Here is a 20,667-nt window from a genome sequence, read left to right on the forward strand (position 1 = left end):
TGAAGGCAAGCAGTAAAATGGCCCGCATATTTGTCCCCCCCCCCTCCATCATTCCCCTCCACAGAAGGTAACATACAAAAAAAAACATTAAAATGTGGTAGAAAATACAGGAGCAAAATATAGAATTTGTAAAAGATTTAATCAATATCCAAAACTAGCCAAAAAAAAACGAATTGGACAACAAAGCAAAACACAAAAACACACATATAAGTGTGAAAAATAAATACAAAAAACGCAAAACGGCTTACTATTGGGATAGAATATTGAAGGAAAAAACAAGCAAAAACAAACGAGAAGAAAAAAGGAAAGAATTGGATAAAAAAAAGTGCATTTGTGCAGCGAAAGAAGCGAAAGCGTTTCGGGTCTGAAAAGAGACGAGCACATAGACGAGAAGCTTAAAGCATCAGAAATCCTATACCCCCCAGAGCTCAACGCATAGGAACGGCGAGGATTAGTAAAGGGAAAGGAAAAAATGTTATACAAAAAAAACTATAAAAAAGAAAAGATAGGAACACAGGGGAGCAGAGAAAGTGGCCGAAGGAATGGAAAGGGTTTAATGCGAAAAAGGAAAAAGAAAGGCCGAGAGAGCGTTAAGATGAAATCAATCAAGCCAGCCAAAACCAGCTCAGATCGCAACAGGCGGGGGACAAGTGAAACAACCCGCACGTTGCAGCACTCACAAACCGATCACACTAAAAACTATCGCGTGGCGGAAACGGAAAGCGAAACGCTAATCCCCGACGAGTATAGAACGAAAAAAAACCCTGGAACATATTAAAAGGAAATAAAAAACGGGGAAAAAGTACGCAAGAAACGAAGACACAACACAAAAGGGATAAAAATAAACCAAATCGCTCTCAAAACGACCAACAGCAACGTGCGTTTTGGACCCCCTTTTTTCGGTACTACTCACCAAATGCGTTTTCCGTAGACACTTGCACTACTTTTTTATGTTCATTTCACTTTTAAACGATTTATTCTTTTCTTCTGATCTCTGCACAGCGTCGCTCTAAAAATCGCACTCAATCTTCGTATCCGTCGCCAGCAGCTCATCGGCCTGCTTGATGCGTTCCTGTAGCAACTGCACCTGCTCCTCCGGTAGGCTGCTACTGTTGGCCGAACTGCTACCCCGTGCCAGGAAGTGATGCATAAACAGCCGGATCCCGTCCTTGAATGCCTTCAGCTTGAAGCTCGCCGAGATGCGACTGAACACCTGCAGACACTTGTTCTCGTCCTCCATCAGCAACAGTCCCAGCATGATCTGGCGCATCAGCCGCAAGTTCACCTTATCGATCTCAGCCAGGTCGACCACCTTGAGGCAGGACAGGGCCAACCCCCCTTCCCCGATGAGGTGGGTAATGAAGCGGGCCAAGTTGCGAACCTGCTGCTGCTGCAGCGAATGGATCTCCTTCAACCGATCCCACAGCGCGTACTGGATCGCTAGCTGGTAGCGCCGGTCGTAGTCGCAAAACTTTTGCGCCAGCACACTGTAGTACGGGTTGTAGTCCTTCTCCGCCAGCGCGCAGTGGATGATGACGGACACGAGAATGCGCAGATCTTTGATCGCTAGCCGCAGCAGCTTCTCGAACGCGTCCAGATAGTCCTCCGCGCTCATGATGATGCAGAACGCGTTGCGCCGATCGTCCGTATTCATGCGCTGCTGGCGGGCGAGCTCGAGCAGCTGCTCGCTGTACTGGGCTTCCCCTGTGGAGGTGGAGGTGGTCCCTGGTTTTCCACCCGTGTTTGGCCCCGCATCTTTGGCCCCGAGCCAGGCCGACCCAACGAGCCACCATTTGCCGCGCTCCGGTATCTTTACAATGTCCTCGATGCCGATGTTGAGCGAAGATACGTACTTGCCGTTGTTGATCATGCCCTTGAGCAGCTTGCGGAAGTGTTCCACCAGCGTCGGATCGTACTGGGGTATCTTGCTCATGTTGTTGTTTTTCACCGCCAACAGTATTTCCAGCATGTACTTAACACGCGGACTGGGGGAAAAGAAAGAAGAGAGTTAATTTGTTGGTTAAAATCCATTTCATATTCCTCAACAAGTCGCCTACTCCGCTGCATTCACCATGGCAACCATCTTCGTAGCCTCCAACAACTTACTCATTCTTCAGCTTGTCCGGCGCGTTCGCTGCCTTCTTCTGTATCGCAATGATCAACTCCTTCAGTGCCAGTGGGTCGTCCTTGCGCAGAATAAACCCAACCGTACGCAGCACCAGCAGAATGCACTCCACCGCCTTCTCGTTGAAGCATTCGATCAGCTTTTGCATCACCTCGTGCACGATCTTGCACTTCACGATGTCGAACGTGTACAGGTGGCACATCAGCTGCACGCAGTTGTCCAGCTGCTTTGCCTCGTTCGGCGTCGTCTCGATCTTGCCCAGCAGCTCCAGGAACCGGCCAACGATCGTTTCGAGAAACTGTGAGCCCACCTCGCCGCCCACGTTGGCGTGCAGTATGGCCACCAGCAGCATGTGCTCCAGCACCATCCGCTCGGGCGTCAGCGTGGGCACGACCGTTGCCTCCAGTATGAGCGCCGTGAGCGTGCTGTTCATGTCGTGCCGTGCGTTCTGCATGTACAGATTGTCCAGCGTGATGGAGATGCGGTGCACGTTCGATTCGGCCAACCGGTTAATCTGTCCCTTGAGCGTGCGCTGGAGCCGCTGCAACCGTTCCTGCTGCTTCGGATCGGTTGCGTTCCCTTTGGCGGCTGCTTCCGCCTCCAGTTTGGCGCGCAGGTGCGGGGGAACGTATTTGCCACCGGTTGCGCCGGCACTACTATTGTCCTCCTTGATTATATTGCCCGCTTTGTCGCGCTTACGGCCGTAGATGTCTTCCCAGGTGCCGTCGTCTTTTTTGGTGGAGGATTTGCTGCCATCTTCACCGTCGGACGGATCGTCCGAGCCAGATTCATCATCGAACAGGTCGTCTAGCCCATCGTCTTCATCGTCGAAATCTTCCTCCTCGTCGTCGTACTCCGGTTCCTCTTCTGAGTCCGACGATGCTTTCCGCTTGCCTGTTGCCTTTTTCTTCGTTTCTTTTCCATTTTTCGACTGCTTTTCTTTGCTGGGTTTTAGCAACACGAAGCGTCCTGCACCATTTCCAACATCTTCTTCTTCACTATTGTTATCCCGTTTGGTCTTTTTGCTCTTCTTTTCAGTGCCATTTTTTTGTTTTACTCCTTTCCTTGGCTCGAACTCTTCACTAAGCTCTGCTTCACTATCCTCATCCAAATACGCATCATTATCATCATCGAAATCATCAAATTCGTCCTCTTCGAACATGCTATCCGCCCCCTTGCGCTTCTTGTCCACCTTCTCTTTGGGGGCAAATTTTACTCGTTTTCCATTTTTCTCCTCTACCCGCTCCTCATCCGATTCAAGCTCGTCGTCCTCCTCCTCCTCGTCCGAATCGTACAGTTCATCGTTTTCCGAATAATCCGACTCGCCACCGTTTTCATCCGCCACCTCCTCCTCCTGCTCCATCTCCGAATCGTACTCACCCAAATCGTCGTCCATATCGTCCAGCCCAAAGTACTTCTCCTCGATCTTCTTCAACTTTTCCACCCTTTTCCGCTCCTTAGGCGATAGCTTTTCTTTACGTTTCTTGGTTCGCTTCGACGGCTCGCCACTATCTTCCTTCGGCACATCGCTCAGCTTTCCCCCGACGGCTTGCTTCAAATCCTCCACAAACTCATCGCCCGAGTTTTCCTCCAGCTCGGCCGCCTCCTTAGCCGCTTCGTACATTTTCCGTATGCTCTCGTCGGTGCACAGTTCCAGCGCATAGTCCAACCCATCGTTGAAGCTTTTCGGTATACCTTCCTTGTTCCGGCGGCGGTTGATCTTCAACAGCTTTTCGTACTTTTCAATCACACGATCGTCCTCCTCGTTCGCCGCCTCCAGCTGCTTGATGCGGTTCGATTTGAGCCCCTCCTCATACCGGCGCAACTCCATCATTTCCTTCTCCCGCTCCACTTCCAACTGGCTCGTGTAGGGTTTCGACACGGGCTGGTTCTTGCTGCCCCTTGTCATGCCCTTCCCACTGTCCTCCTCATCACTAAAGTCGTCCGACGGGATCTCTTCATCGTCGTCAAACACCTCGGACTCGTCTTCGCCATCCGACTGCTGATCGTGTGCAAACTTGCCTCCGTGCTGCTTCTGGTGTCGGCCGTCTCCTGCCCCCTGCCCCTGCCGTTCCTTCCGGCTGCGGTTGTGGTAGTTGAAGCGGTTCAGCTTCTTCTGCTGGCGTTTTTCCTTGCGCAAATCTTTGCGCGTTTTCACCGCTGGCGCTTTGCTGCTTTTGCGCCCATTTCGGCCCCCCTGGCGAACGTTTTTCTGTGGACGGCTATGGCTGGAACGCGCAAGGATGTAAAGTAATATTAATATGCACCCGGAAAAGTAAGGAAACAACACAACACACACTTACCGAACCTTCATCGCGTTCGGGTTTTAACTGAAATCACCACGCAAACACCATAAATTGCACGTTTTTGTGAAAAGGGAACCAAAAGGAGAATGTGTTTCCAATTTTGCGAATAACAACAACATTCGCCGGTATATGACAGTTTCCCGCACGTGGATTAACGCCAAGGTGGTTGTTGTTGAGGTGACTTTTGAATTGTCTCCATCAACATAACGGTTAATTTTCAAAATTTAATGCAATGCTTCTACAAAATGTTTTATTTTGCTCATAAATAATTGAATTTGCAATACTTGGACAAGAATTGGATAAAGATTTCGATATAAAATTACAAAAACAGACAACCCACAAAAAATAATTTGTTTGCAAGTTTACCTTTTTGCAGTCACCTTGTCCGCCGCACGTCAAAATTCCCCGATGACAGTGGGAGGTGGATCGAAATTTGCAGAGGCCCCCGAGCAAAAAGCTGACTAGCAGCAGAGAAGGATTCGTCCCGTAATTTTTAGCGTCGTCAAAGTACAATGATCCATCGGCTGGCTCCCTAACTCGGTAAAGGATCGGTTAAGGAACGGAAGCGCAAAATGGCCCAACTGCTTCGTGGATGGTCGAGGTAAGGCATCGAAAAAAAACGCGTTGTTACCAGGACATACGACGGCTGGCTGGTTGCTTGCTCTCTCTCGCTGCATCCGTCATGAGCTCATATCGTTATGTAAAGTTTATTGATTTTTTGTTTTTACTTTCCTTATGTCTTCGCGCGTGTCGTCAACCTGTCTTGTGCCAACAAAAAAACGCCCATTCGATGCCAAAAACGCCCGTCTGGTTCATCAGCATCGACCCGCGGTTCAAGCACATTCGACCGGTCGTGTACACGGTGAGCCGCGTCAACTTTTCCGGCTTTACGACCCCCGGTGGCAATGGTGGCAATGGAACTGGTGGCACCGGCGGTAGCAACCATTCCACGGCCTGGTCCCGGTACAACTATTACCGGCAGCAGGAATTCCTGCGACCCCCGAACGCGAGCGGTTGGCAGTACTATGGTGGACAGCAGCAGCGCCATTACGGCATGCTGATCGGGCGCGTGCTGAGGGGCGTGCTGAAGCTGCGCTACCTCGTGCTCGGCAGTGCCATCGGTGGTGGCGTTACGCTCAACAAGCGGTACGAGGAGTGGAAGGACGGGCTGCCAGACATGAAGTGGCTGGAGGAGGTATTCCCCGACAACGAGAAGTGGGCCGGCTTTACGAAAAACCTGCTCGCCGTTAAGGACGCCGTGAAAGACTCGATCGAAATAGGTACCGTCAGAGTGGTGGAGTAGAAAAAGCAAAATTGTTTACGGTCATGGTCATATTTTTAGATCCCCGGTTAAAGCAGCTGAGCGAGCACAAGCTGAACGAGTGGCGACAGTGGTTCGACCAGCGGCTGGACAACGCAATCGAAGCAGCGGAAACGCAACAAAACCCACAGATTGAGAGTAAGTAAACGTGCTCCCGGTATCCCGTGTTCGTTCCGTTCCGACCCAAGTGCTCAAGAATGATTAAATGTTAACAAAACCCGTACTGTTCACGATGATGTAAAAGCTATTATGGGTTGTTGGTTGTTTGTTCGTGTGTGAGCGTGCTTACATCATCTGGGCACGAAAAGCTCGAACGGTTATCGGGCGTGTGTGTGTTTACAAATAGCACGGAATGCACTAAGCCTGGCAGATGTGCATCAGAGACAAGCCAAAAAGCGTTTAATTTCTTCTATGTAAATGTAATTTAATTTGCTACACTTAAAATTCACTTTATTTCTAATTCATTTTGGATAAAACTAAACTGTTTCATCAACAACGCGATCGCCGTGGGTTCGTTACGGGTCGATAGTGTGTAGAGTAACGGTTCACGAGAAATCATATTCGAACGTGTACCGTTACTAATCGTTTCATCGTGATTCATTCGCTCTTCCCGTTCACCTTCCCCTCTACCCATCTTATATGGGTCAGTTAAAAGGAAAGTTTGTGCCGCGTTTAATCGAAATTATTTTTTTCTTTCTCTTCCTCTCTTTCTCTCTCTATTTGGCTTCTTTAGGTTCCTTCCAGAACTTGTCAGAATTTATTTCTGAGCTATATGGAGGTAAAAACCAGTTAGCGTTTAAAAATCTAATAAGATTAAATATGCGTTATGTAGATAGATGCTGGTGATGGGGTCAGAGCGCACCAAAAGATTTAGTCATTCTTGAGTGGTTAAAAAAAACGACGCCTCGGAATTGGTTCTGATTGTTTGCTTTTCTAGTGCTGTGTTAATTTTCCTTCCCGGTTTTCTCTCGCTCTCCTTCTCTTCCCTCCCCCCAAACAACCACCAGCAACCAAAGAGGAGCTGCGTGCGAAAAACACCGTCAACGCGAAGGGGCTCAGCGCGGAGGACAGCCGCAAGCGCGTTGACACCCTGCAGGCGCAGGTCGACTCGCTGCAGACGGAAATCATGAACGTGCAGCTCAAGTACCAGCGGGAGGTGGAAAAGCTCGAGAAGGAAAACCGCGACCTGCGGCAGCAGTATCTGATACTGAAGACGAACCGCAAGCAGCCGACAAAGAAGCGCATCAAAAAGTCGCTCATCGACATGTACTCGGAGGTGCTGGACGAGCTGTCCGGGTACGATACGAGCTACACCACAGCGGACCATCTGCCGCGCGTGGTGGTGGTCGGTGATCAGAGCAGTGGCAAAACTTCGGTGCTGGAATCGATCGCGCAGGCGCGCATCTTCCCGCGCGGCAGTGGCGAGATGATGACGCGTGCCCCGGTCAAGGTGACGCTGTCGGAGGGCCCGTACCATGTGGCACAGTTTCGCGATTCCGAGCGGGAGTACGATCTGACGAAGGAGAGCGATCTGGCGGAGCTGCGGCGCGATGTGGAGATTCGGATGCGCAACTCGGTGCGAGGCGGCAAGACGGTCAGCATGGACGTGATCTCGATGACGGTGAAGGGACCGGGGCTGCAGCGGATGGTGCTGGTCGATCTGCCGGGCATCATTTCGACGCAGACGGTCGATATGGCGCCGGATACGCGCGATCAGATCAAGCACATGACCGAACACTACATGAGCAACCCGAATGCGATCATTTTGTGCATTCAGGTAAGCGTGGAGAGAGAGAGCAGTGCGAGAAGCGGAGAAGAGAGCTTTAATGTTTGATTTCTTCCATCTCAGGACGGTTCGGTCGATGCGGAACGAAGCAACGTGACCGACCTGGTGTCGCAATGCGATCCGCTTGGCAAGCGTACGATCTTCGTGCTGACGAAGGTGGACCTGGCGGAAGATTTGGCCGACCCGAACCGCATCCGGAAGATACTGTCCGGCAAGCTGTTCCCCATGAAGGCGCTCGGCTACTTTGCCGTGGTGACGGGGCGCGGCCGCAAGGACGACAGCATCGAAACGATACGCGAATATGAGGAAAAGTTTTTCAAAAACTCCAAACTATTCCAGTAAGTGTTGGAGGGCATATGACAAATGACAGTGGAGTTTCAAACCCTTTTTTACTTATTTACACATTTTTTTTTCATAAAACAAAAAAAAAACACAGAAGTGGCGTCACAATGTCCCATCAGGTGACGACGAGAAACCTCAGCCTAGCCGTGGCCGACCGGTTCTGGAAGATGGTGCGTGAAACGATCGAGCAACAGGCGGATGCGTTTAAGGCGACACGCTTTAACCTGGAAACGGAGTGGAAAAACAACTTCCCACGGTATGTTTCTATCTGGTCCGTCTTTTTCTCCCTTTTCCAATAAACTCCAACAATTGTTGCTCTCTCCCATTTTTTTCAGACTGCGCGAGTCCGGTCGGGATGAGCTGTTCGAAAAGGCGAAGGGAGAAGTGCTGGATGAGGTGGTCAACCTGTCCCAAGTTTCCGCCAAAAAGTGGGAAGAGCTGATGAACAGCAAGCTGTGGGAGAAGCTTTCAAGCTACGTGTTTGAAAACATCTACCTACCGGCCGCCCAGTCCGGATCACAGAGTGAGTGATGGAGATGTTAAGCGTCAACAACAAATGCCCTCCAACTAATTGATCTGAAAACTTTCACCTCCCACAGATTCGTTTAACACGATGGTCGATATTAAGCTGCGCCAGTGGGCCGAACAGGCACTGCCGGCCAAATCGGTCGAGGCGGGCTGGGAAGCGCTGCAGAAAGAGTTCCAGCATCTGATGGAGGTGGCGCGCCGCACGCCCGATCACGACGACCTGTACGACAACCTGAAGAGTGCCGTCATCGACGAAGCCATTCGAAGGCACTCGTGGGAGGACAAGGCGATCGATATGCTGCGCGTGATACAGCTGAACACGCTCGAGGACCGGAGCGTGCACGACAAGCAGGAGTGGGACCAGGCGGTGCGCTTTTTCGAAGCCTCGGTCAAGGATAAGCTGCAGGCGACCGAGACAACGATCGGCGAAATGTTTGGTCCCTCGACCAGCCAGAAGTGGCTACACTGGCGCTCGTCGACCGAGGAGCAGAACAAACGGCGGCAGGTCAAGTCCGAGCTGGACAAAATACTCGACAGCGACTCGAAACATTCGCCCACGCTCAGCTACGACGAGCTGACGACGGTGCGGAAAAACCTCCAGCGGGGCAACGTGGAGGTGGAGACGGACTACATCCGGGAGACGTGGTATCCCATCTACAGGCGGTAAGACAAGACACACAGGGCGCTCCCTAAAGCGATGTATTAAATCGCCCTTTTTCTGCGTTTCGAATTGCAGGCATTTCCTCAAGCAAGCGCTAAACCGTGCGTACGATTGCCGGAAGGCGTACTACCTGTACTCGCAGCAGGGCAGCGACTGTGAGGTGAACTGCAGCGACGTGGTACTGTTCTGGCGCATCCAGCAGGTCATCAAGGTGACGGCGAATGCGCTCCGCCAGCAGGTTATCAACCGGGAGGCGCGGCGTTTAGATAAGGAAATAAAGGAAGTGCTGGACGAGTACGGTGAGGATGACGAGAAGAAGTTGCAGCTGCTCACTGGGAAGCGCGTGCAGCTGGCAGAGGAGCTGAGTAAGTAACGCTTTGCCTCGCGCTGAAAGACGCATGCCATTTTCATGCAACGACATTTCTCCTTATTTCAGTTCGCGTGCGACAGATTCAGGAAAAGCTGGAAGAGTTTATCAACGCGCTTAATCTGGAAAAGTAATCGCCCCTTTAGTCACCGCTGCTACCATCATCTTCTCCTCCAATATGGGCTGTTATTGTTTCGTTCCGGTCGATTCGGTTCTACGAACGCGCGCGCGCGCTGCACAATGTGCCAGCGACGGCAGTTACACTTCCGGAATCGGACACATGTTATTTATTTGCGCTTGCAAAGCAAAGTCATCCAATTCTGCACATCGCCAGTGAGCGCGAGTGGCGCCCCACGCGAAACCAATCCCAGTCCAGGTCGGACGGAGGAAAGTATTCGCGTGTGCCAGCAGCATTCTGAGTACGCCGCCGCCGCCGCCGCGCTACCTTTATTGTAAGCCGTGTATATTTGGAAAGATACATACAGTAAGCCGTTTTTTTTCCTTTTGAACTTCTGCATGTGCAACTACTAATCACAGTAAGAGAAGAGTTTAAGCAAAATCAAGGGACATCGTTCCTTCTTCCCTCAGCCAAACAAAACTGCGTGTTACAAATTAGTAGAACGCACAAAACGCTCGCGCACCGTACAAGCGGCTTGCTGCTATCGTGCTCTATTTAAATGTGATGAAAGTGGAAAGTGTGCGGAAAGAAAAAAAAAGTCATTGGCTAATCGAGTACTTGAAATAAATGTAATCTTATGGAAAAATTAACATAGGAATTTCGAAAGGAATTGAAATGAAACCAGCAATATATTATGATGGCAGGAAGTGTTCCATGCGATTGGAGCTCTATGTGGGGTTTGGGCGGTGTCGAAGGTAAAAAGAGGTAAGTTCTTCGTAAGATTGTGCACCAATTCTAAACGCAATTTCAGGAAGTAAATGATCCCCAAAACGATTCCATCAAAACCAAGGGGAAGTGTAGAAAGTAGATAGTGCATGTCATGTTTACGAGACATTTACTACGCATTCGCAACTCTATATCATTCTAGTATCTACTGCATTTTTGAAATACGATTTGGAATACGGCCAAAGTGTCACACTTTCTCTTCGAACAAAATTATCTACAGCACCAGCTAATCAGAGTTTATCACTAGTACAGCTTCTGCTCATGTTATCAGCATGTGAAATCGATAAAAGTCTAAGAAAGCCTGAGGCCCTTACAGAGGTTTTCAGGGGTTCTAATGATTTTGAGACACTTTCTTGACCTTCTTGTCTTAAAGGGAAGCCAATGAGGCATGAGGGATAATAGGTGCTCTCCAAACTTTTTAGTATCACTGACCACTTAGGCTTTGTAAATGCATGCGCCCGCGGCTAACATCGGTTACATTTGTTCAACACTTTTTGATCAAATATGTTAAAATCTTACTCTAGGTATGCCGGATGAAAATTTGACCTTGGTTGAGCAAAAAAGCTTTTCTTTAAAAAGTAATCAATTCTTCCGCAGATCACGTATGTTAATAAACATCAATGCCACGGACATCAAGTTGAAGACCACTGCTCAATCGGAATCCAACAGGAATTACTTCATAATGCTCACAACCCTGTAAAGCTGCGACAGAATGCTGAAAGTGCATTCAATGGCAGCCTTTATGCTAAGGCACACTTGGAATCCAATTGGATCCAATACAATATCAAAGGGAGTCAGAATTCCACCACGGCAAACAAAATCCATAAGCAACTGTAAAGAAATCCTTAATGTGTTGTTCTTTTCGCAATAAAGAAATATAATAACTTAGCTAGTAAAAAAGAATATAAAAATGTTTCGGCACGTATGCTTAACTATAGGGAATTGATACGATAAAAATGGAGTGTGCTGTAAATTGAATGCTCCAAATGGTAATAATATATTCCAATCTTACTTTTTAACAACTTTTTAAATCAATATGACTATTTCGTTTCAATGTGCTTCTATGATATCGATAAAGTGTGTAATAAAATCTAGTCACTGTCACTACTACTGCTGCTGCTGCTACTGCTACTGCTGCCTTTACGCCGGAACGCCTTCGACAGGGCGTACCCTCCAAGACCGACTGCACCGGCTGCGGCACCGTACTTTAGTAATCTGCTGGTTTTCCCTTTCTGAAACAGTATAAAAGCACAGCTATTATTTTGTCATCTTCAACTACCGCTAAATCCCAACACTCAAATCAAAACAGACACTTTTAAAACCCCTTAAGCCAACAGCTCTTTGGAAACAAAATAGCCAAACAGACAAAAAAAAATAGAAAATCAAACAAAAATACACTGATCTCACATTTTGCAACGTACGGGAAGCATTTTAGAAGCAATGGCAGCACCCGTGCCAGCCACTAAAGCTGTCGACGTTACACCACCGGGCGTCACTGCAAAGCCTGCGCTCTGCTGTTGCTGTGGTTGAGGATGTGGCGCGCTTGGATATCCAGCCGGGTAGAGGGCGCCTGGTGGTGGTGGTAGTGGTGCCGTTGGATACATTGGTGCACCATATCCTGGACCACTCCCTGACGGCATCACGAAACCAGGCTGTATGGCAAGCGGGGCAAGTGGTGATGATTGAGATCGCAAAGGAAAGACGAATACAAAACACAGAAAACATCAAATAATAACACAAACACCTTACAATGGAATGGAATGTGATAGCAGCTTCTCGCATACCTGGACACTTGCCTGATGGGAGTGAGCAGAGATGGGGGAATGGGCAGCCATTCCTTTGGCGTTTGATTTATCGCCTACTGCGTTGCGAAGAAAATCTTGCGTTTGCCGTATGCCACTAGTGATCGTTTGTTTGAACGGGAGGGTTTTCATCTTAACGCGATTGTCTTCGCGTGAAGCATCATGGGATGGGGAAGGCTTTTCGTTTCGGCGTAATGGAATAGGAAATTTAGAATTAACTTACAGATAACGGAATTTACACGGACAACACAGTAAGCAAATGTAACGCCACGTGTTTGAAGCGTAAAAACGACATAAAGAAACGCATATAGACTCTAGGACACAGAAGAGCAAACATAAATGCCAAAACTATTTGCCAGCGAAATTTTCTAACCAACTGCCAGCATACCCGTTCTCTAAAAAGCCACGGACTGCAGCAGGACACGTAATAGGGGGGTGTATGCCAGTACTAAGGTAGCAAAGGATAGGTGTGTTTGGGTCGTAAACAGTGCATTACATTTGCTCAACTTTTGCCTGCAACTCTTCTTTGAACAGTACCGAAAATGGCACGGCCGCCGGCAGCCGCGCTCCAGGGGGCTGCGTAGGATAGTGCGGATAGCCGGGCATCGTCGACGGCGGTGGCGGTGGTGGTGGTGGTAGTGGATAGCCACCTACTCCTTTAGATTTGTAGCCGAAGTTGAACCAAAAAAATGGGAAAACGGACACAACACATTAAGACATTAGATAAGGAAGAGGTTGTGTGACAGTGGTGGTGGTGTAGTCGATCGGTCGGTTACGGGCTTAGAACAGTTTCCCAAAGAGTAGCCGCCTGGTTCTACCTGGATAGTGGCCACTACCGCCACCGATTGGGTGCGATGGCAGCGGTGTGTAGGGGGGCGGTGGCGGTAAGTTCGATGGTGGCGCATGCGGTACAAAGCCCATCGCCGGTGGTGCGTACGGTGCCGCTGGAGGGAGATGCACTGTTGGTGGATGATAAGGTAAGGTGTGCGTGTTAAGGGGAGGGGAAATATCGAACACACGAGATAAGATAAGGATTTTCTTCGCTGTTATTTGCACTGCTGTGACACCTACCGATTGGTGGATATGGATTCACTGGCACCGAGCCCGGCACGTCCGCCTCGGACAGGATCGAATAGATCGTGCCGCCGGCGGCGATCGAAATGTACTGCGCCCGATGCAACGGCAACCGGTGCCCGAACGTGCAGAAGTGTGCACCGTTGATGGCAATTTTGTACTGCGTCGCTTCGGCCAGTATCAGCAGATCGAAGCTTTCGCCGTACCGGATCGGGCAGCCACCGTAGCGTTCCTCCGGCCCGACCACCTGGTTCTGGATCGAGTTGCGCACGATCGCGTGCTCGTGCGGTCGAATGCTAATGTGCAGCGTGACATCGTCGCGCGGATTCACTGCCGCACCCGATTGAATGTAGATCTGGCAGCTGGTGTGGGTGAAAAATGGTTTGAAAAGAAAAAAAAAACATTATTAGAAACATGACTCATCACAGCTACAACGCAACAGCAAAAGCTGTAGGCGTGTGAATTTCCTCACCGTTCTCCATGGTTGGTAATGATGCCCTTGATACGCAGCATACGTCCCGGGCTTAATCCGCCCGGTATTAGCCCCAAAAAGGGAAGGGTCTAGAATGGAAGCGAAAGAAAACGAAACGCTGACTCATCAGACATTCGCCCCTTGACAGGGTGGAAAAGCAACCTTTTTTCCAATGATACTTACGGGAGCATATTGCGGAATCGTAGCCATTAGTGTAACGAGCTACAGCCACAAACAATCAACTTTCTTCAAACGAGGTTTCTTATAAAACACTGCACGATATTTTAAACACACGCACACTAAATGTACTACCAAACCGTCACAAAGAGTTCCCGTACGCGAAAACTGACAAACGCTAAATGATAGATAGCGCTACGTTGTATGTTTACTTTATAGCTTTGGGCTCCGTTATCGTACGTACGAAATCGACGTGCCTTCGATAACTGAGTCAAGTGCGCGTACATCAGCCATGGAGAGAAAAAAGGTTCTGCCTCCCACCACCCCCCAATTTCCGTAATGACGATGAGTCAATACATCAACCCCGCCGCGCGTTGGCGTGTGTAAGTGAGCTTGGCTGTATGGATTTCAAAAATATTGCGCCATTACCCGATTGTAACGGCCGCGTAACGCTTGGTGATGGGTGTAACGCTGAACTGTCATTTGAGCGGGATGTAAACAACACGCGCTGCCATGCGTTGCTGCTTTGCTTTGTGCCATCGAAGTGTCCGTCTCGAAGGTCCCGAAAACCGAAGGCAACACTCGCGCGTGTTTGTGTCCCCGCGACAGGTAAAAATAAATTAACTAGGTGTACCCGAAAGGGGAAATAGCTTGCACAATAGAGAAAGTGACCAAGTGGCACGTCGACTGTATGTTCACAGGGAAGGGGGGCAGGACAAATTGCTGCCGCCGCTGTATGATGCCGCTTGCCGTCTACCCGCTGTACGGCCGGCCAGTGAGATGAGTGTGTACCACGATGAGGTCGAAATCGAGGATTTCGAGTACGACGAGGAGGAAGAGATGTACTACTACCCGTGCCCGTGCGGTGACCGGTTTCAGATCAGCCGGGAAGAGCTGATCGCGGGCGAGGAGGTCGCTACCTGCCCGAGCTGCTCGCTCATAGTGAAGGTGATCTACGATCCGGAAGCGTTTGCCGCGGAACAGGACGAAACGGAAGCGGTGGCGGGTAAAACGACCGATCAGCTGGAAAAGAACTAAACTGGTCAAGTGTGAATATTACGAAGAATAAAGCTAGGTAATAATACTTTTAGCTAAATGTGACATATTTCACTGTGGAAAAACCGGAAGAAGGATGGCAGTGTCTTACACTTACAGGGAGAAAAATGTATTTTCATGTTTATTTTCAGTCGCAAACCAGATAAAAAGGAGGAAAACACAGAGTGCATCAACAATTAAAACACTAACAAGTACAGTATGGTGAAAATAACTTACAGGTCCCGTGTGCACACGTGTGTTACGGTTCTGTTTTGCTGTAGTCTAACTTCTTCGCGCGTGGATTCACCGAAGAACGAGTCAAACGTTTTGCGGCATCTGAAAATATAAGTGGAAAAACATGATCATAGTACAAAACGAAGAGATAACAAAGTACACAAAGTGCTTCAATTACCTGTTTCTCCCTCGAAGCTGTTGTGGCAGTCCTTACTATCGCCCGAGTCCTCGCCGAACACGTCCGCGATGACACTGGCCGACGTTCGCCCCGGCCTGGATCGTCGTTGGCTTGCCGCACTCCGACGTGGCGTTCCACGCGCATAAACCTTGCGTCCCTGCTTCGCATCGTCTGTGTCCACGCTGTCGTCCGACTGTTGGTTGCTTTCGCTGGCCGGAACGGACACGGCAGATGCATTCAGCAGCTGCGAATGTCTGAGCCGCTTCTGTATCTCCATATCCAGCCGGGACGGTGTCCGGGCGGCCAGATTGTCGATGTGCTCGATCTCGAGCTCGTCGTTAAATTTGATCTTCGGCTTCGGTGTGTCCACGATCGAGCGCGACGTATGCCGGCGACGGGTTTGCGGCGTATCCAGACCGGAATCGAGAAAGAGGACACTCTTCGCCCGCCGGTCGTTCTTGACCTTTGGCGTTTTCAGTATCGACTTTACCTCTTCCGTTCTGTGCAGTGTGATCTACGCAAGGGGATGGGAAAAATGTATTAATTAATTTAATTAAAACAAAGACGGACATGGTTGGTGTGCTATTTGAGTACGGACTAGTGTTGGGTTTCGTTTCATGAATCTTTCGTTGCGAATCATTCATATGAATCTTCAGCGATGAGTGATTCGAATCTCGAATAGAATCTTTAAATAATCTTTTAAGATTCATGAATATCTAGAAATTCATGAATCTCTATAGATTCACGAATCTTCTAAGAAGTCTCGAAAGTCTATATAGGTTGGCATGACCACGTAGGTTGTTACGCCAAGAAGAAAGATAATAAGAAGCTCAAACTCTATGATTATTTAGACATTTATGAATCCTTCGAGATTCATGAATATTCAAAGATTCATGAATCTCAAAATATTCATGTATCTTGAAAGATTACATCAAAAATACCTGAGATTCGTGAATCTTTAGAGACATAAGAATCTTGAGATTCATGATTCTTTCGAGAGTTAAATTGAATCAATTGAAAGATCAATTCAGATTCCTTAATCTGAAACAGATTTACCCAACACTATTGCAGACTACAGCGAATAACGAGGAAACTAAACTTACATCGGGAAAAATGGTACGTCGCTTGGAAAGTTCTTCCAGTTTGGATGGCTGTTCCCAGTGGAATACGGTCGGTGTACCACCCGGGCATAGACTAGAGCGCCGCTGCTGCAGGGAGGAACGTTTCGGGGACTTTCCGAAGCGTACTGCACGCTTTTCCGGCGTCGTTACAACGGTGACCGTATCCTTCAACTGTTCCAAATCATCCACCGTCGTTTTTTGCTTTTGCTTTTCCTGTCGCGCTTTGCGTATCAGATCCGCGATGACGGAGGACGACGCTTTGGTGCCAGCCGCTGGCTGCTTCTTTTCGCGCTTTCGTATACCACCACCGGCGCGGAGCTTTTTCGTTTTGGCCTGTGGTTGCGGCGACGGTGCCAACTCCTGCCAGTTGTTTTCCTTCAACGATCGCAGCTCGTCGAAGCGTTTGTTTAAGTTGTCCAGATCGAGCGACAGCATCACCCAGAAGCCATCCAGATCGTCACGCCGTACCTTGCGGTCGTTCCACTTCAATTCATAGTGCCCTATCAGCTCCCGGAACTTGGTAAACTTCTTCTTGAACAGAATGTTCGTTTGGCCCTGGGCTGCGATGATCAAACCGCGACAGTGATCGCTCAGTTCGTGCTCTGGTTCGAGGAACGGTGCGTAAAGGTCACACAAACCCTGCAAACGGCCTACTTCGTTGTCGATTATCTCGTAGTAGAAGCGTGTCTTTTCCTGCACCTCTTTCGGCGGTGCTGGATCGTCGTTCGGCTCGACCACCGCTGGCTCTGTGATTCGTACCGAGTTGCGACGGCTACGACGGAGAGGTGTATTGCTGGTGGAAGTGTTGGGAATAGCGTCACCCTCACCGACAGAACATGGTTGAACCTTCTCCTCTTGCGTTAAATTTGCTTGGCCAGCAATGGTTTCGTCTTCCACTGGTTTCGACTCGGTGGCCAGGTTGTCCATGTGCTCGATTTCGAGCTCGTCGTTAAATTTGATCTTCGGCTTCGGTGTGTCCACGATCGAACGGGATGTGTGCCGACAGCGGGTTGCCGGTGTATCCAGGCCGGAATCGAGAAAGAGGACACTCTTCGCCCGCCGGCCGTTCTTAACCTTTGGCGTTTTCAGAATCGACTTTACATCTTCCGTTTTTTGCTGCGTAATCTACGGGGGATGAGGAAATTTGTGAATTATTGTACGCGAAATAAAAATCGATGAAAAATCTGAGATTTTACTCACCTCGGGGAAAATGGTACGTCGCTTGGAGAGCTCTTCCGGCTCCGATGGCTGTTCCCAGTCGGATACGATCGGTGTACCACCCGTGCATAGACTAGAGCGCCGCTGCTGTACGGAGGAACGTTTCGGGGACTTTCCAAAGCGTACTGCACGCTTTTCCGGCGTCGTTACAACGGTGACCGTATCCTTCAACTGTTCCAAATCATCCACCGTCGTTTTTTGCTTTTGCTTTTCCTGTCGCGCTTTGCGTATCAGATCCGCGATGACGGAGGACGACGCTTTGGTGCCAGCCGCTGGCTGCTTCTTTTCGCGCTTTCGTATACCACCACCGGCGCGGAGCTTTTTCGTTTTGGCCTGTGGTTCCGGCGACGGTGCCAACTCCTGCCAGTTGTTTTCCTTCAACGATCGCAGCTCGTCGAAGCGTTTGTTTAAGTTGTCCAAATCGAGCGACAGCATCACCCAGAAGCCGTCCAGATCGTCATGCCGTACCTTGCGGTCGTTCCACTTCATTTCGTAATGCTCAATCAGCTCCCGGAATTTGTTAAGCTTCTTCTTGATCAGAATGTTCGTTTGGCCCTGGGCCGCGATGATTAACCCACGACAGTGATCGTTCAGTTCGTGCTCTGGTTCGAGGAACGGTGCGTAAAGCTCACACAAGCCCTGCAAACGTTCCAGCTCGCTGTCGACCTTCTCGTAGTAGAAGCGTGTCTTTTCCTGTACCTCTTTCGGTGATGCTAGATCGTCGATCTGTTCATCGAGCGATGGTTCACTCAGTCGTACCGAGCTGCGACGTACACGCCGGAGCGATATGTTGTTGACTGCAGTGCTCTGAATAGCATCAGCGTCGTCGACAGAAGATTGTTGAATCTTTTCGTCGAGCGATAAATTCGCACGGCTGGGAACGATTTCGTTTTCCAGCGGTTCTTCGGTAAATATTAACGAAGCACGCTTCTTTGTCTTTGATCCATCCAGCTCGCTCTGTTCTGGTAAGCCCTGCTCCGTGGGTTGAGCGATTTGTTCGATTTCGGTTTTCAACGGTTTTTCGGTAAAAGACCACGAGATGCGCTTCTTCGCTTTGGATCCATTCAATCCCTTCTCCTTTGGCAAACTGCTGCTACTACGGTCCTGTTCCATGGAGTGAGATGAATTGATCTCGATTACAGAAAGCGATGTGAGGGAAGTCGCATTGTTGCCATTATTCGTCACCATATGCAATAGTGGCGGTACCGTTTGCTCGTGGTAAACAATCGCTGGACGACCATTGGATGGAGCCGTATCAACGCTGATGGTGAACGATTCATTCAAAGCCGGTTTCCTATTGCGATTTTCCAGCTTATCAAATGCCGAAGCATCGCTCATTTCAGCCTCCTTAAACACCTCATCATCGTCGTCGCCTATTACAATCGTGTCGTTGTCGATTTCGTGTACCACTGCCGGTACCCAGTCGCTAATATTACCATCGATCTGCTGTTCATTCATGCCCTTTGTGTCCATAATGGCCGAATCGTTCAATTTGACCGTATCATGCACGACCGTTGCATCGTATGTCGACAAGCAAGCCACCGGCTGTGGATCCCAAATGCTGTCGCCTTCCGCTCTCAATGCTATCGGCGATGAATGTCTAACACCATTGGAGGCCGGAATTCGCACCGACGGCGACTCTACCTCGATCGGGCTAATGCCATCGAAAAGTTCCGCCGTTTTGATTACGTTCAGCAATCCTTTGTCTTTCTTAATTTCTGACTCCGGTTCAAACGTGAACGCTAACGGTTTGCGATGTTTGCGTACGGTCGAAGTAATCATGGCAGATGTTCCGCCACCACCGGTCTGTTTGCCATCGTGTGGAGGAGGCTTTACCTTTAAGACAAATGCTGGCTTCTTCTGCTGGGACAGTGGTCGAACGGTTTGCGCTGTCTGTGGAGAAGAATGGTTAAGAAAAACGTGAGTTCAACCATGCACCACATGCACCCGGTACAATATATACTTACCACAGCATGTCGGATGGTTTTGATCGGCTTCTGCTGCACTGGTTGCTGCGTTTCCTTCGCGCGCTTCAAATCCGGTTTCAGCCCCTTTACTGCCGACTTGGTGGGATTCGTTTTCAGTTTCTCCGAGGGTAGGATTTTCGGTGGCACGTTTTCCGTTGCCTTTGGGGTCAGCTTTTCCGTGCGCCAACAGTCTACCCGAGGTTTGATGCTCTTTACCACTGGGGCAGGCGTTTTGCTGCCGATCGCTACCGTTTGCATCGCCTGATCGAGCAGCTCGCTGAGGGGCTTTTTCGGGCGCGCAGTACCTTCCGCCAGTGACTCTTGCGTCACCTCGACGAGTTTCTTCGGTACGAACGGCACGAACGGTGCTTTGGTTTTGATCTTTTTCTCCTGCTGCATCCGGCGCTTCTGTTCACGAAACTGTAGCAAACGCTGCAGCCGTCTGCGATACTGTTCCTCTTCCGACACTGGTTTGTTGTCACTGTTTTCGGATTGCTTTGTGTTTGCATCTTGCTGCAGCTGCTGTGGTTCATCATTTTCTTCTTCCGATTCGTTGGTCATATTACGGAATGCTTGCCGCATCTCATGGCGAGACTTGGCCCGCATTACTTTATTCTTCCTGGTCATTTCCTCCAGCACCTGGTCGCCCCACTGGTGCTGGGAGTGGTTTTTGTAAAACACTTTGAACTCCATCCTGCAACCACCCAACACAACAACTCTACTGGAGCGGTCAGGAAATGGACGACAAAATTACTTGCAAAAAGAACACAAACCAAACGCACTCGAGGTATAGAAACACGTCCAAACAGGACGTCGATGGCCGCTTCGATCGGTACCAACGGCTGCGCGTCCTTTGGCTGTGGCGTTGAATGTTTCGGTTGTGATCGTTACCCAAGCTGTAAATTCAAACCAACTGTCAACGGACGTTCAACGGAGCCTGCTGTAGCTGTCAACGGCAGCGTTTGTTTGCATGCTATTCAAAGCTGTTGATATTTGATTCTCTTGGAAAATAAATATTTTAAGCTGATAAAGAAACTTTATTTTTAATA

At 49.4% G+C, this 20,667-nt stretch overlaps 5 protein-coding genes across 12 annotated transcripts; 2 read left to right on the top strand and 3 right to left on the bottom strand.

Annotated features, from left to right (window-relative positions):
- Window positions 1-944: 944 nt before the first annotated feature.
- LOC120904717 (nucleolar MIF4G domain-containing protein 1 homolog) lies at window positions 945-4,561 on the bottom strand. The gene is made up of 3 exons (XM_040314952.1): window positions 4,429-4,561; window positions 2,107-4,353; window positions 945-1,985 (listed from the first exon to the last, which is right to left on the bottom strand). The coding sequence occupies exons 1-3, from the start codon at window positions 4,437-4,439 to the stop codon at window positions 1,010-1,012; spliced, it is 3,234 nt and encodes a 1,077-aa protein (XP_040170886.1). The 5' UTR covers window positions 4,440-4,561; the 3' UTR covers window positions 945-1,009.
- A 284-nt stretch (window positions 4,562-4,845) lies between these two features.
- On the top strand, window positions 4,846-10,204 carry LOC120899910 (dynamin-like 120 kDa protein, mitochondrial). Of its 2 annotated transcripts, XM_040306256.1 has the most exons (11): window positions 4,846-5,032; window positions 5,251-5,711; window positions 5,774-5,890; window positions 6,486-6,530; window positions 6,760-7,529; window positions 7,602-7,876; window positions 7,975-8,136; window positions 8,216-8,403; window positions 8,480-9,071; window positions 9,145-9,434; window positions 9,506-10,204. In XM_040306256.1, exons 1-11 carry the CDS (start codon window positions 5,004-5,006, stop codon window positions 9,568-9,570), a joined length of 2,994 nt encoding a protein of 997 aa, XP_040162190.1. In that variant the 5' UTR covers window positions 4,846-5,003; the 3' UTR covers window positions 9,571-10,204. The 2 variants fall into 2 exon arrangements, with proteins under 2 accessions (XP_040162190.1, XP_040162192.1); XM_040306258.1 differs by lacking the exon at window positions 6,486-6,530.
- Window positions 10,205-11,302: 1,098 nt separating this feature from the next.
- LOC120899912 (galectin-9B-like) lies at window positions 11,303-14,193 on the bottom strand. Of its 7 annotated transcripts, none has more exons than XM_040306262.1 (8): window positions 13,872-14,193; window positions 13,689-13,777; window positions 13,214-13,578; window positions 12,961-13,101; window positions 12,680-12,798; window positions 12,137-12,319; window positions 11,762-11,992; window positions 11,303-11,572 (listed from the first exon to the last, which is right to left on the bottom strand). In XM_040306262.1, exons 1-8 carry the CDS (start codon window positions 13,896-13,898, stop codon window positions 11,432-11,434), a joined length of 1,296 nt encoding a protein of 431 aa, XP_040162196.1. In that variant the 5' UTR covers window positions 13,899-14,193; the 3' UTR covers window positions 11,303-11,431. The 7 variants fall into 7 exon arrangements, with proteins under 7 accessions (XP_040162196.1, XP_040162195.1, XP_040162198.1 ...); XM_040306261.1 differs by having other exon boundaries at window positions 12,125-12,319; XM_040306263.1 differs by having other exon boundaries at window positions 11,438-11,572; window positions 11,748-11,992; window positions 12,125-12,319; window positions 13,872-14,192.
- Window positions 14,194-14,342: 149 nt separating this feature from the next.
- Window positions 14,343-15,293, top strand: LOC120899915 (DPH3 homolog). The gene is made up of 3 exons (XM_040306272.1): window positions 14,343-14,474; window positions 14,567-14,940; window positions 15,053-15,293. Exon 2 carries the CDS (start codon window positions 14,646-14,648, stop codon window positions 14,901-14,903), a length of 258 nt encoding a protein of 85 aa, XP_040162206.1. The 5' UTR covers window positions 14,343-14,474; window positions 14,567-14,645; the 3' UTR covers window positions 14,904-14,940; window positions 15,053-15,293.
- Window positions 15,015-20,489, bottom strand: LOC120899907. The gene is made up of 5 exons (XM_040306252.1): window positions 19,619-20,489; window positions 17,634-19,544; window positions 16,416-17,558; window positions 15,313-15,826; window positions 15,015-15,236 (listed from the first exon to the last, which is right to left on the bottom strand). The coding sequence occupies exons 1-5, from the start codon at window positions 20,309-20,311 to the stop codon at window positions 15,160-15,162; spliced, it is 4,338 nt and encodes a 1,445-aa protein (XP_040162186.1). The 5' UTR covers window positions 20,312-20,489; the 3' UTR covers window positions 15,015-15,159.
- Window positions 20,490-20,667: the final 178 nt, after the last annotated feature.

The sequence above is a fragment of the Anopheles arabiensis genome, chromosome 3 (genome assembly GCF_016920715.1).
Source record: "Anopheles arabiensis isolate DONGOLA chromosome 3, AaraD3, whole genome shotgun sequence".
Lineage (NCBI taxonomy): Eukaryota > Metazoa > Arthropoda > Insecta > Diptera > Culicidae > Anopheles > Anopheles arabiensis.

What these genes read in the sequence shown, in the direction of transcription:
- LOC120904717 (XM_040314952.1), bottom strand. An exon ending in CCGGACAAGCTGAAGAATGA is followed by an intron (nt 1,986 to 2,106) that starts GTAAGTTGTTGG and finishes CTTTTCCCCCAG; the next exon opens with TCCGCGTGTTAAGTACATGC.
- LOC120899910 (XM_040306256.1), top strand. Translation starts at nt 5,004, where the DNA reads ATGGCCCAACTGCTTCGTGGATGGTCGAG. An exon ending in GAAAGACTCGATCGAAATAG is followed by an intron (nt 5,712 to 5,773) that starts GTACCGTCAGAG and finishes TCATATTTTTAG; the next exon opens with ATCCCCGGTTAAAGCAGCTG. An exon ending in CGATCATTTTGTGCATTCAG is followed by an intron (nt 7,530 to 7,601) that starts GTAAGCGTGGAG and finishes CTTCCATCTCAG; the next exon opens with GACGGTTCGGTCGATGCGGA.
- LOC120899912 (XM_040306261.1), bottom strand. Translation starts at nt 13,898, where the DNA reads ATGGCTACGATTCCGCAATATGCTCCC. An exon ending in CGATTCCGCAATATGCTCCC is followed by an intron (nt 13,778 to 13,871) that starts GTAAGTATCATT and finishes CTTCCATTCTAG; the next exon opens with ACCCTTCCCTTTTTGGGGCT. An exon ending in ATTACCAACCATGGAGAACG is followed by an intron (nt 13,579 to 13,688) that starts GTGAGGAAATTC and finishes CACCCACACCAG; the next exon opens with CTGCCAGATCTACATTCAAT.
- LOC120899915 (XM_040306272.1), top strand. Translation starts at nt 14,646, where the DNA reads ATGAGTGTGTACCACGATGAGGTCGAAATCGAGGATTTCGAGTACGAC.
- LOC120899907 (XM_040306252.1), bottom strand. Translation starts at nt 20,311, where the DNA reads ATGGAGTTCAAAGTGTTTTACAAAAACCACTCCCAGCACCAGTGGGGC. An exon ending in GACGTACCATTTTCCCCGAG is followed by an intron (nt 17,559 to 17,633) that starts GTGAGTAAAATC and finishes CATCCCCCGTAG; the next exon opens with ATTACGCAGCAAAAAACGGA. An exon ending in CAGCTTCGAGGGAGAAACAG is followed by an intron (nt 15,237 to 15,312) that starts GTAATTGAAGCA and finishes TTATATTTTCAG; the next exon opens with ATGCCGCAAAACGTTTGACT.